Genomic DNA, 13,347 nt, shown 5'->3' with positions numbered 1-13,347 from the left:
ATAACTTGTAGAACCCCTCTCGAAACCTGAGCAATGCCAGGACATTTTCGCTACAGATTTATTTAGACAGGAGATCTACACGACATGCAAGCTACAGCAGCACAAGGCCAATGAGATATCGAGAAAGTGAATGGTACCAGAGCAGTGCACTTTTCACCATCGACATAGATTTCACCTTCGTGCAATCGCATCCTTCACCAGATCCTAACATGGAAGTCTAGAAGTCGACGCTGCACTTATCCTTGGCATCTCATTCAGTGTCATCAGCGCTTTTACTTTCTCATCTCTAGTCTTTTCAATTCTTCGTCTATATTGCAAGACTCTGTTCCTTTGCGATTGTTGCACTAGACCGGTATCGGAAGTGCTTGTACCTGGATGTGACTGGTCGTAGCTCTCACCAGCTTCAAGACACTATGCGTTCTCTTCCGTTGTCCAACACGACGCGCCTGTCGATTGTTATTGGGATCTCGCTGTGCTTCTTCATTGCGGAGATTTCTGGTATTATTACCTTCCTTTTGTTAAGTTTAACGGTCTAATTGCGAATAGTGGGCTTCTACACGCACTCCTTGGCTCTTATCGCTGATGCGTTCCACTACGTATGGTACCTTTCCCAACTTTGAAGAGGGTGTTTAACAGGGGTCATCGTAGCTCAATGACCTTATTGGTTTTGTCGTAGCTCTTATAGCTATCCGGGTATGTTCCGTCGCCTATGTTATCCTCCCTAAGCTAACACTGTCCAAGGTCTCCAAGCAAGGGAAGTCTCCTAGGGGGTTCTCCTTCGGATGGCAGCGCGCACAGATGTTGGGTGCCTTCTTCAACGGCGTCTTTCTGGCAGCTCTGAGTCTCAGCATCTTTCTTCAAGCCTTAGAGCGATTCATTTCGATTGAGAGTATGCATGTCTTTGCGTGTCGCAGTCCAGATGACTGATGGAATACAGAGGTCGAGCATCCGAAGCTTGTGTTGATCGTCGGGTCGATTGGACTTGGCTTGAACATCATTAGCGTTCTGTTTCTTCATGGTTGATTCATCTTCATATTCTGTTAGTTCCTATAGCTAACAAGCCTAGGTCATGGACATGACCACGGACATGGACATGGACATCCCCACGGGGACACCCCAAACGAAGATCAGCCAGACATCCATCTTTCCATCAATGTCTCCGTACGTTATACCTAAAATATACACCAGCTTCCAACTAACCACGATAGGGCGTTGGCATCCACGCCGACCACGCCCACCAAAACGTCTCCACCAGCCACCACCACCGCGATCTCGGCATGATGGGCGTCCTCATCCACGTCATCGGCGACGCCATCAACAACATCGGGGTCATCATCTCCGCCCTGATCATCTGGTTCGTGAAGTCCGAGGCCCGCTACTACGCCGACCCCGCCGTCTCCATGGCCATCGCCTTCATGATCTTCGCCTCCTGCGTCCCGCTCCTCAACGCCTCCAGCAAGATCCTCCTGCAAGGCTCCCCCCCCACCATCGACCTTCCCGCCCTCTCCGCCGACCTCAGCAGCCTCCCCGGCATCCTGAGCGTCCACGAGCTGCACGTCTGGCGGCTCAACGAGACCAAGACGATCGCGTCGGTGCACGTGGTAACCAACGACGACAGCCTCGAGCGGTTCATGGAGCGCGCGACCGAGATGGGGGAGTGTTTTCATGCATGGGGTGTGCATAGCTGGACGATGCAGCCGGAACTGGCGAGGAGGAGCATCTCGGAGACGACGGGGAGTACCGCAGTGGAGGCGAAGAGTACGGAACCCACCGTCTCAGGCGATGAGCCGCAGGAGGAGGTTAGACAGAGGCAGGCGTCGAGCGATGAGTCGATGTGCCGTGTCAAGTGCGCCGAGACATGCGGAGCGCTGCAGTGCTGTGATTGAGTTTCGGAGCCCTCTAGAAATTTGTCCAGAACCTGTACGGGGATGGGTAGAAAGGGTGTTGTCAATACCATTCGAAACTGAAGGTATAGATAGACTATTAGCATAGTATGTATATCCCACAGTCCATTGTCTCATCCGACAACGCCATTGTAAATGAGACATCCGAAGATACGATGCAGCCACCCACCAGAGCCTTTGAAACTCCACGCGACCTACTCCCCGCAACCATCTGACTTGCGATTCCCACCCGCTGTCTTCGATCTCCTTCACCACTTTGTTCAGCGCTCCTACCCATGTCCCGCCCTCCGACACGCCAACAACGTGGCCCTCAGACCATCGTCCTCGCCGCCTGTCTTACATCAGCCTCAGAGTGACCCCGCGCCAACAGACAATGGCCGGACCCGAAACATCGGGACGATGCATTCATCAGAAGTGTCGCGGAGTCGACGATGGTCTTCGATAAGCGATAGAAGGGGAATATCCTGTCTTGGGGGCGATGGTTCCTCTGCATGGCAAAGTTCGAGAGAGCGCAGCCGCAGATATATAAACCCTCAAAGTATCGTTATTTTGGGTCTGCTCTTCGTCACTCGACACAACCCCAATTCTATTGATCACAACAGCACACAACGACACTTCTCCATTCATCCTCACTACTCTTCCAACAAACCCAACCCTCCACCCCCACCACCACCATGACCCCCCGCACCTCCCGCATTACCCCGCGCTTAGACGATGGGCAACTTCCCAAGCAGGGCGCAAAGGGTGCCTTCGGTGAGGCGGTGAAGTGTGGCAAGTGCCGAAGATGGGCGACGAAGCGATGCTGGAAGCACGGGCATCTGACGCGTTGCCGGTTGTGCATGCGGTTAGTGTGGGCGCAGCGGCATCGGTGCCTGCGTCGACCAGGAGGCAAGGGGAAGCAGTGAATAAAGTACCAAAAACGACGGAAACGACGGCTTGATTGGAAGCGCAGGAAGTGAAGAATAGAGCTTGAGAAGATGGCCGATGACTCCAATTACGGCCGGGAAGGACTGTTGGGGGGGTAAAGAGGGGAAGATAGGGGATGGCGGATAGAATTGATCTCGACGGGAGAGATGAGCGGATAGAAAACAGAATGTATCAGAATGTATAACTGGCGGATCATGCACTGCAATAAATGCTCCCACACTTGAAATCAACTTTCCACAGCCCCCATCTCATCCCGCGATCTCTCTTCCCTCTCCTCCCGTGCCCTCTCCTCCCTCCGCCCCTTCACCCACTCCCCAAACGGCCTCCAAATCTCCTCTTTCTGCGCCGGCTTCAACGACGCCGCCACCCCACTCGTACTCGCCGCCACAAACACCCTCGCCCCATCCCACCCCTCTTCCCCCTCCACCTTCCCCATATTCTCCCCCACCTCCTGCCACCCATACGCAAACTCCCCCGCCCTCGGATACCGCCCATGCCGATACCGCCATACCGCCTCCCAAATCCCCTTACCCACAATACACACCGCCTCGGGCCTCCACCTCGCCACTTTTTCCTCCAACACCGCCGTCCCCGCCACCATCTCTGCCTTCGATAGCTCCCCCACGTCGCGCGTCGGCCGCTCCACGATGTTCGTGTTCCCCATCGCGTACAGCCGCGGGAGCTCGGCGTCTTCCTCCGGCCGACAGCGGCGGTCCGTGCATCCGGAGGAGTGGAGGAGCTTCCAGAAGAGGTTGGACGGGTGCGCGTAGGCGTGCCCGGACGTGGCAGTTTGGATACCGGGGTTGGCGCCGATGAAGATGCAGATGAGGTGGGGGGCGAGGATGTCGCGGAGAGGGGAGAGGTGCGCGTATTTGGAGGGGGCGGCGTATTTGCTGGAAGGGCGGGAGCGTTTGGATGGGGAGGAGGAGGCGGAGCGGGAGGGAGATTTGGTGGATTCGCTCACGACATCGACGCGGCCTCGTTTGAGGGGCGAGCGAGTTCGGGATAGAGGTTCCTGGTCTGCCGCATTTTTTGCTCTGGTTCCTGGCTCTTTGGCGGCGTCCGCGAATTGAAACTGCTCTAATTTCCCTTGGAACGAGGATTCGGGTCTTCCCTCGGACTTCTCAAGCAGAGGGGGCTTCCCGTTAGTCTCTCCAGCTCTTTTCGACAGTTGACTGAGTGCAGTGTCACTTAACACTCTGGCCGAGGCTCTTGTTTGACGTGTTACGGCCATGTCTGCTTAAATATTTTCGGACACAGAGCAGATTTTAGAAGGGATTGGTTATTTAGAGAACATTGACGGTACTTATAAGTTATATGTCCTGGTACTACGGTGTACTAAAAGATGTAAAGTTTGCATGGCCTTCGATTCGCCTCTGCCTTGTATTGGAGGCAACAGGGGCCAGGCAGAGGCAACAATCAGGCAACAAGGGGCGATTTCAGTGGATGCACGTGACCTTGCCAGTTGTTTGAGGTCTCTGAATCAAGTTCGAGACAGAATAATATGATTCAAGCATTCATTTTTCATTTCCTAGTTAGGATACCAGCTGTCCTACGAGAAGGAAGACTTGACAGAGTTCTGAACGGTTGCATCGGGTTCCCAGCTCCTCGTGATGCTACTGGTGATGCCACTACTGTACCGAGGAGAATTGATAACAACAGATGCAGCTCACGCGATGTTCCTTAGCCTTCAGAAACGTGTGAAAAAACATCGGAATTATCGAGGACGATGAAAAGCATTTTTAAGTGCAAAGCATCGAGGATCGAGTTGCCAGGGTGGGATTTGGTAACTGCTACTAATTACTAAGCAGAGGGTGATACTCCGGAAGCGCTAGGCAGTCCTGTGGCCAATAAGAATCCATGCCCGCCACTGCATTGAATTGTGGCCTGAGGCATGAGTATATCCTAGGCTGAGCACCACTTTTCTTCTCCCTCTTCACCACCACCCTGAATCACTCACATCTCACCCTCACCCCTCTATCTTATCTCTCTCTCCTTCGTCCAGTCCGACAGTCCCCCTTGTCGACTTCAAACATGCGAATCGGTTCCGCGGACGCGACTCCAAGCGGACCCTATACCACACCGATCGCCCAGTAGCACTGAAAACCTGCGTCAGCGTATCACCAGAAATCTTTTCGCAGCACCTGTCATCGTGCTGGACGATCAGGTCGAAGATCTGGACCTCTCCACTCCCACCACATCAGTTGCGTTGCTTTTCTCAATCCCTTTTATACATAACTCTTCGCATCGGCGTTCTTCGTGCGACGTCGCAGGCCTTCCACCCTTCTCCGAGCGCTTCCGCAGTCGAGTGGAAGAACTCCGCGCCACCGCTGCCTTCGCCGACGACATGTCTTCGCATATCCCGTCCACTCCCCGAATCATATCCCCCTCCCCCAGTCCTCGCGGGTCGTTCTCCTCATCATCCGGCTCCTACCTTGGGCCCGTCACCAGATCAATAGCACGCACCAATCGGGTCACTTCGCCTCCTCCGATCCATGAAGATAGGCAGACACCGAGCGGCGGCAGCGTCTCGGATGCGGAGATGTCCCGAGCACGCAGTCGATCGCCGTTGGAGAGTCGACGGCGGAGGTTAAGCGGATTGTCGAAACCGACCGACGGGACAAGTAAAGCAGCGGAGGCAGCGGTGAAAGGGCGCGCCACCGGGCACCTGAAGCCACCCGGCTACAGCTACTGGCGCGAACTAAGCCGTAGCCCGAGTCCGCTGGGGCTAATTCCCATTCATAAAGAATGGCGAAGCTTCGTACGTGGGATCCAGTTGCGCGTGCACAACCACCTCACCGTCGCATGCAGCCTGACCATGACGCAGGTCCACAAGCACGAGATCCCGCGCAAAGCCCTGCATGTGTCCATCGGCTTCCTCGTCTTGCACTTCTACTCCCGCGGCTACCAACCCACGCACATCACCCCCTTCCTCCTGTCCGCCTTCCTCCCCATCACCTGCGCCGACCTCCTCCGCCACCGCATCCCCGCTTTCAACGCCTTCTACATCCGCGTTCTCGGCGCCCTCATGCGCGAGTCCGAGGTCGACAGCTACAACGGTACCATCTTCTTTCTCGCTGGGACGTATCTCGTCCTCCGCGTCTTCCCCAAGGATATTGGCGTCCTCGGCGTCTTGCTGCTCAGCTGGTGCGACACCGCTGCGAGCACCTTCGGCCGCCTCTGGGGGAGGTATACCCCGCACATCCGTAAGGGCAAGTCGCTCGCCGGCACTGCCGCCGCGATGTTCACTGGCGTGGCCTCCGCGGCGGTGTTCTGGGGGTATATTGGGCCGAAACTTGGCACCCCATTTGGATATGATGTCGGGGTGAACGCATTCGCTTTTAAGGGTATGCTGCAGCTTCCTGGGGCGGTCTGCGGATATCTTGGATGGAACCCAGAGACCGCGAAGGTCACCGGTGGAGTTGCAGTCGGCATTGCCAGCGTGGTTGCCGGGACGGTGGCGGCTGCGGCGGAGGCGGTGGATTTGTGGGGTTGGGATGATAATCTGACGATTCCGGTGCTGTGCGGGGTCGGGCTGTGGGGGTTCTTGAAGACGTTCGGGTAGAGGATTCTCGAGAGGTCCGAGACTGGTCGGATATGAGGACTTGGGTTTGGTTACGGTGCTAGAGTAGACGAATTGCGGCAAGGCGTTTGGGGTCCTGGTAGACAGCATGGCGTCAGTCGCTATATGGACACTGATGGCTTTTGTGAGGGATACCTTTTGGTATTCGTGTTGGCCCTCTATGTATGATAGATAGTCAATAGAAGATGTATCATGTTCCAATTTCTTGTCACGTCTGTATTTCTTTGCAAGGTGAACGTTCGATTATGGCTATCTACCCACTTCCACGTAGTCCATCGCTAGGAAGAGACCGATGGAACCCTCATCTCAGAATAACATTAGCAAGTGTTATCAATGTCTGGTACATTGCTGGCACTCATCATCCCATGTATCAAAATATTCGGCGTTTGCCGTACTACAGCTCTCTCCAGCTCAATTGCTCAGTTTCATCCGACTCCTCCAACCTAAGCGATTTCGTGGACTCTGCTATATCATAGTCATCCGCCTTCCGCTTAACTCCACGATTCTCCCCTCCTTTATTTCGAAGGAAACTGCCATAAAGACCTGGCCGCTCGTCATGTGTAGACCGTGGAGGTCGATTTGGAATTGGATGTGTGGATGGAATCCGCATGGACTTCGACGTGCCAGCCGGCGGCCATGTATGGGTTGCCTGTAAAGATGACTGGACTTGTCCAGGGCTCTGAGGAGCTGGGACATGTGGGGAATCGGCATGAGAGTCGAAAGGTGTCCCTGATGTTGTCGGTCGTTGGACAAAAGTGTTGGAGGTTGCGTCAACAAAGCTCAGTGGCTCGCTCGTGCTGAAGGATTCGGGCACCAAAGGAGGGCGTGGAGCAATGACAGGGCGTGGATCAATGGCAGGGCCGACATAGTGGTGCCTCTTGTCGTAGAAACCATCATAATCCTGTGGCTTAAGAGACCCAGATTTGAGACCGTCCATAACGTGTTTCACAAACAGTCTGTCGCAGAACCCTGTCGGAAGTACGGAGTTCCAGCTGCCGTTCCGAACCTCAGCAAGCAGGGCTTCCCTCTTCTCTCTGTTCACTGGCCCGGTTTCGATGCTGAGCGTGCCATATGTGACGTTGTCGTTCCCAATGATGGCGTGGCCATGGAGTGCGCGCATCGCGTCTTGGGCAGATTCCAGGTCCCGATATGCGGCCAAGAAATATGGTCCGGCCCAGAACCGGAAATTCGCCAACCCTTTCTTCGCGCCGTAAACTATGGACGTCAAGACTACTTCTGCGGCTTTGGCAGTGCCTCCTGCAGTGAGTGCGAAGGGGAAATCATAGAGGGTTATGTAGACCAAGGTCGAATTGTCCAACGCAGTGAGAAACGGCGAGCCCTTGCCACTCTTGCGGTTGTTGATCTGCTCGGAGCGGTTCTTCTCCTTATTGCTGATTCTATTCATCTGATCCGGAGTAAGCTTGAACTGGTCGCCGTTATGCACTGCTTGAGTGGTATCTGGCTTCGTCACAGGTAATGCACCTGCATCCACCACAGACATGAGCCTGCCATTGATTTTCCTTTTGTTCAACTCAGTGGCAGCTAGGGTGTAGTCTTTCTGAGACCGGAAGGACATAAGCGCGATCCCGACATTACCCTTTTGGTCTTTGGGAATGAAAAGGATATTGCTAAAGAGCCTTTCAGTTAGCACATTCAGAGGGATTCTACATCCTCAATGATCTGGACGGACTCACAACTCGATGTCTTTCAAGAACGACTTCATGTCAGCTTGGGTACCATTAGGATTGAAATTCGTCACTTGGAGGACTCCTCCACGGCCATTCAGCAGTGTGGCAAAGGCCTGTTCCCAAGACCCCTGAATAACTCTCCGTTGATCAGCGATCGGTGGTGATAGGCGAGGCCCAGGCGATGGCTTAACAGCCTGCTTGCCGCTCTTCTTTGCCATCTCAAACGCTCTTAAAGTAGGACACGAATTCCAAGAATGCTGCTGCTTCTCTTGTGTGTTGGTTGAAGGAAATCAGAAGAGTGATTGAAGTGGGTTGTCATCAGTGTGAAAAACAAAACACCAATAGTGAAGGAAACTCGGTTCATAGGAAGAGAATATACGAAATTGAATGCGACTCATTTCAGTATTCACATGTGCGCCCTTGCCAATTCGACCTTCCCCGCATGTGAATGGTGTTGCGGCTAAATCCTCAGCTCATTCTTTCTATCGGCGCCTGGCGACTGGAATTGAGTTCAATGGCATATACTTAGGTCGAAAGAAAACATATATATCATTTGGAGATGGCATGTCTGCGACTCGAAGCTTGCCAGCTCGTCACCAAGGCAGCTGAAATGAGGGACTGTCGCCATCATGTTCCACAGGCACACAAAGCATTCAAAAACCAGACATAAAAGATAGAGAGAAGGCATGGAGTCGCTGTTAGGTTCCAGCTGTTTGGTCAAAGGGCGGAAGAAATGGTGATATCTACCAGGTATCACCACTTTGGTGGTGTCATAAGTCGGAGGGTTTGGACAGAAGAGCACTGGTATCATTTGGTCTCATACCATTGTCATGTTGCCGACCCCTACAGCACCACCACGACACATAGTATACCGGATAGCAGCATCCTTGCATTCAATTATTTGAAACCATTGGAATGGATTAGACTCAAATCAAGACACTGTTGCGTGTTAGACGTTGGTTGATGGTTCATGGTTCATGCCTTCAGGGGGTGCTGACTAATGCTCAAACTCCAGCCTTCTGAGTGTGGCTGGAATGGAGGACCCTTGCCGCAATTTACCTCTCAGCCACCCAACTTTCTGTAAATCGGACTTCAACTCGCGTCGCAGCGCGTCTTGGGCACGCCTCTAGTCATCTCAACTGCATCCCCCATATACCGTAACCATGACGAATCTCGACCTTCTCCTTCTGAAAGGTCCGCCTGGTGGCGATGTTTGCCGTGGTCTAGACGACCTCCGATACAATGTCCTTGTCAATGGCATCCCGGCGAACAGCGACGGCATGGTAAACATCAACCACCCCGCACGATCTCCGATCTTGTCCCAACTCGAACAGACATTCTAACTGCCCCTCCCAGTCCGAACTCCGCATCTACATTTGGCTCGTCTTCCTCTCCTCTCCACCTCTCAAAACCGACACCTACCTCGACCTCGTCCGCCAGGGCCCCTCCCCCGCCTACAACAAAATCCGCAACGACACCTTCCGCACCCTCGCTACCGACCCCCTCTTTCGCCGCCGCGTCACTGAAAACAGCCTCACCCGTGTCCTCAACGCCATCGCTTGGCGCCTCCACGATGCGCACGAAGCGAAAGTCAACGGCTGGCAGTCGCCGCCCACCATGTCCACCGCCGGGAGCATCGACGGGTCCCTCGGCAACATCAAGGGGGGGGGGTCGCCCGATTCGCGGTTTAAGCGTGATCTTAGCGACATGCTGAATAGCCCGGACCCGGATCGGAAAGACCCTGCCAGCCAGCCGACCAACGATAGCGCAAGGCCGCCACGCACCTCGATGTCCGCGCACTCTGTCTCCGGCGACACCACTGCATCCCACGGCACGTCCACCACCATCGGCTACGTCCAAGGCATGAACGTCCTCGCTGCGCCCCTCCTCTATGCTGCGCGCTCGGAAACTCAAGCCTTCGCCGCCTTCTCCACCCTCATCTCCAACGAACTCCCCTCGTACATCCTTCCGTCCATGGACGGCGTGCACCGCGGGCTGCGGCTGGTCGACGAGATCCTCATGATCGTGGACCCCAAGCTCGCGGCGTATCTGCAGAGCAAGGGGATGAGCGCGGAGATCTACGGGTTCGCAAGCGTGTTGACCATGTGCGCGTGCACGCCGCCATTGCCGGAGGTGTTGGCGCTGTGGGATTTTTTGTTCGCGTACGGGACGCATTTGAATCTGTTGTGTATTGTAGCGCAACTGGTGTTGATTCGGGATCAGCTTATGGAGGCGGCGAGGTGAGTTGTCTGTCTTTGTGTGGAACATTGAGTTGTGGCTGATGAAAGCAGTCCAAACCAGATTTTAAGGTCGTTCCCTCCGTTGCAAGCGGCGAAGGTTAAGGCTATTGCAATTAGCTTCGTCCCGAAAATCCCGGAGGAGCTTTACGGAAGGATCGTCAGCCATGCAAGGTAGTTGAAAGAGTACATGTGTCTAATGAGTTACGACTTGGATGCGGCGAATTGGAGATTTGGAATGTGCGAATGAACCATGGGGGATGATTGTATGAATAGTTATGCCGGTCAAAAGATGAGGTTACATGAGATTTACTATTGGCTGAATGAACAGACAGAAAGACTTTTCAACGCTTAAATGGCTGAGATTCAAGACCAATACATGATCGATAAAATGTACAGCTGTGGCGTGATATCGTTCATGTCGCCAACTTACTCTCGCTATGCAAATGCCACCGATACCGACCCAACGCCGAAGTGCCTAAGGATCGACAGTGAACGTCCCGAACAATGTAAGCAGAAATATCAGACTGTCCACCCCCCGTATTATTAACAACTTAATCGCCCCCCCTCTTGTGCATTTCCTCATCATTCTTCACCTCCTGATGTGCGAACCCCTGGTCCGTCTCCAGCGCACGATCAAGCGGTAAGGCCTTCGTGAACAGGCTGGTGAGCAAGCCCACGCCTGACAACGCACACATAACGATCCACACCCACATGAGCGCCTTGACGTACGACGCCTTCAGCTGATCCTTCTCGAGCCCATCTTCCATAGTCTTGATAGTGCCCGCCAGGCTCGAGGAGTCCCGCGCGTACTCATGTGCGCGATCCGCCAGCAACGGGTAGCTCTGCAACTCCACCAACATACGGTTCTGGAAGATGACACCGCCGACGGCGACGCCAACGGTCTGCCCGAGGGCGCGGAAGAAGGCGAACATGGTGACGGCGTAGCCCATGTCTTTGTTGGGGGTGGAGGCTTGGATGGCCATGGAGAGGACGGTGAAGAGAATGCCGATGCCCAGGCCGGAGACGAGGTTGATGAAGATCCAGGCGACGGTGCTGGTGCCTTCGCGGAGGAGGATGAGGATGCCCATGCCGGCGCAGGTGAAGACCCAACCGAGCCAGCTGTGAGAGAGTCAGTGGTAGGAATCGAGAGTGGGGGATGTGTGGACTCACATTGCCTCGACGTAGCGTCCTGTGACTGCGGAGTAGACTCCCGAAGCAATGGCGGCTGGAGAGACGGTGAACATCTGTGGGAACATGGCGACCCCAGTGATGATAGGAGAGAACCCCTTGACTGCTTCAAAGTACAATGGCATATAGTAAAGTATAGCGTACAGAGCGACACCGTCTATAAACAGTTAGTGGCTAATGAAGCAAGGCAGAGCAGGTTGCACCTACGAAGGAAAGTTCCAAGGAATGAAACAGCAGAGGTACGGTTCTTGAAAATTGACATCCGGATAAGGGGCTCCTTGGCGACCTTCTCCTCGTACACAACAAACCCAACCAGACCAGCGAGGGACACAATGAGTGGCACAAGAGTCCTCCAGCTTGTCCAAGGATATTGAGTGCCGCCCCACGACAGCGGGATCAAAAAGCCGGTGGTGGAAGCGATGAATATGACGGTACCGATCCAGTCAATACGGCTCAACTTGTCAAAGAAAGTGGTCGTCTTAAAGTTCAACTGCAAGAAGAAGAACACCAAAACAGCCGCAAAGGCAAGGAGCGGAAGATTGATCCAGAAGATCCAGGTCCAGTTGACATTCTGCGCGAAACCGCCGCCGACGATAGGCCCAAGCACGGTACCGACGCAGTAGACAGTGTGGATAATGCTGAACCATTCACCTCGAAGACGTAGTGGGATAAGATCCGTGACAATGATCTCTGTCAGTGCGATCAGACCACCACCCCCGATACCCTGGATTGAGCGACCAAGAAGGATGATGGTGAAGTTCTTCGCTACGGCAATAACGATGGAACCGACACCAAAGAACACGAAGACGACGTAAAGAACGGGCTTGCGGCCAAAGATATGGCTGAAAGAGCCGATGACGGGTTGGAAGACGGTGCAAGTGAGCAAGAAACTGGTCCCTGCCCAGAAGGCTTCAATGGCAGTTCCATTCAGCAATCGAGACATTATCTGCGATAGTCAGTAGCTGCGAGCCATTCGCGAGCGGTAACATCAACGTACAGGAAGAGCAACGGAAAGAGATGTCGCGTCAACGGCCGCCATAAGCGTGACGACTGATAAAGCCGCGAACGCAAGATGAAGCCGCCATCCTGCCTTGAAATTGTCCGCCGTGACATCCTCCGCGGGTTTTGGCGCCGTTACGTCTTCGTCGAACCGGATGTGGAACTCCTCCTGTCCCTCGTAAGGGATTTCAAGAGTTTCCTGGGAGACTTTGTAGGGGTTTTCGTAGTCATCTTTGTTAGCGTCGATGGGGTTGAGGATAAGCTCGTGCGAGCCGGAGAAGGGGTCGGAGGGGTCGGTGAAGAACTCTTGCTGGAAGACCTGGTCGTTGTAGATGGAGGCGCGGACGTGTCGAGAGCGTCGCTCGTCTTGGAACCACGACGTAGGCCGCGAAAGGCGGTACGCAGGCGGAGGTCGGGATATACGGTAGAAGGATGGGTACATGGTGCCGCAGGGTATGGAGTGAGCATGTGGAGGATGAGTGTAGTTGTTAATGTAGTTGTTGAACGAGACTCTAAAGACAGACAATAATATGAAGATTGGATGAAGACTGAATGGAGATTGAAATGATGAACAGATATGGCGTTAGATATTAACATTTGTCCAACCTGAAAGAAAGCCATTCCGAGTGTAGTCGGATTCCGTCCTGGTGGAGATGGGCTTGGATACGAGAAAATATGACATCTGCTAAGCTACCAAGAGAATACACTCAGGCACTCCAGATGGAGACCAGAAATTCAGCCAGCACCTAGACTCTGAATTTTTGAAATGTCGACTGTGAAACCGGACGGAGCGTGCCTGTATGGAGGCTCATCATGGA

The 13,347-nt window shown here is 54.0% G+C and overlaps 6 protein-coding genes across 6 annotated transcripts; 3 read left to right on the top strand and 3 right to left on the bottom strand.

The window, feature by feature from the left end:
* The first annotated feature begins 272 nt into the window (after window positions 1-272).
* Window positions 273-2,188, top strand: P152DRAFT_289702 (cation efflux protein). The gene is made up of 7 exons (XM_033675004.1): window positions 273-498; window positions 547-596; window positions 649-693; window positions 742-889; window positions 938-1,018; window positions 1,067-1,161; window positions 1,209-2,188. The coding sequence occupies exons 1-7, from the start codon at window positions 414-416 to the stop codon at window positions 1,884-1,886; spliced, it is 1,182 nt and encodes a 393-aa protein (XP_033535351.1). The 5' UTR covers window positions 273-413; the 3' UTR covers window positions 1,887-2,188.
* Window positions 2,189-3,114: 926 nt separating this feature from the next.
* P152DRAFT_414055 (DNA glycosylase) lies at window positions 3,115-4,170 on the bottom strand (the record flags this gene model as incomplete). The annotated part of the gene is made up of 1 exon (XM_033677012.1): window positions 3,115-4,170. A coding segment is annotated over exon 1 (951 nt), but the record flags the coding sequence as incomplete, so codon positions are not given.
* Window positions 4,171-5,454: 1,284 nt separating this feature from the next.
* On the top strand, window positions 5,455-6,621 carry P152DRAFT_457084 (uncharacterized protein). Its single transcript, XM_033679158.1, has one exon. The coding sequence runs from the start codon at window positions 5,650-5,652 to the stop codon at window positions 6,394-6,396; it is 747 nt and encodes a 248-aa protein (XP_033535349.1). The 5' UTR covers window positions 5,455-5,649; the 3' UTR covers window positions 6,397-6,621.
* Window positions 6,622-6,669: 48 nt separating this feature from the next.
* P152DRAFT_289685 (uncharacterized protein) lies at window positions 6,670-8,078 on the bottom strand. Its single transcript, XM_033675003.1, has one exon. The coding sequence runs from the start codon at window positions 7,988-7,990 to the stop codon at window positions 6,809-6,811; it is 1,182 nt and encodes a 393-aa protein (XP_033535348.1). The 5' UTR covers window positions 7,991-8,078; the 3' UTR covers window positions 6,670-6,808.
* A 1,187-nt stretch (window positions 8,079-9,265) lies between these two features.
* On the top strand, window positions 9,266-10,773 carry P152DRAFT_414050 (TBC-domain-containing protein; the record flags this gene model as incomplete). The annotated part of the gene is made up of 4 exons (XM_033677011.1): window positions 9,266-9,385; window positions 9,459-9,745; window positions 9,875-10,342; window positions 10,394-10,773. 4 exons carry the CDS (start codon window positions 9,266-9,268, stop codon window positions 10,515-10,517), a joined length of 999 nt encoding a protein of 332 aa, XP_033535347.1. The 3' UTR covers window positions 10,518-10,773.
* On the bottom strand, window positions 10,632-13,150 carry P152DRAFT_289658 (MFS general substrate transporter). The gene is made up of 4 exons (XM_033675002.1): window positions 12,528-13,150; window positions 11,738-12,476; window positions 11,513-11,687; window positions 10,632-11,461 (listed from the first exon to the last, which is right to left on the bottom strand). The coding sequence occupies exons 1-4, from the start codon at window positions 12,969-12,971 to the stop codon at window positions 10,894-10,896; spliced, it is 1,926 nt and encodes a 641-aa protein (XP_033535346.1). The 5' UTR covers window positions 12,972-13,150; the 3' UTR covers window positions 10,632-10,893.
* Window positions 13,151-13,347: the final 197 nt, after the last annotated feature.

The sequence above is a fragment of the Eremomyces bilateralis genome (assembly GCF_010015585.1).
Source record: "Eremomyces bilateralis CBS 781.70 unplaced genomic scaffold P152scaffold_6, whole genome shotgun sequence".
NCBI lineage: Eukaryota > Fungi > Ascomycota > Dothideomycetes > Eremomycetales > Eremomycetaceae > Eremomyces > Eremomyces bilateralis.
Note: the sequence above shows the minus strand (reverse complement) of the source record. Positions and strands in the feature narration are given on the sequence as shown.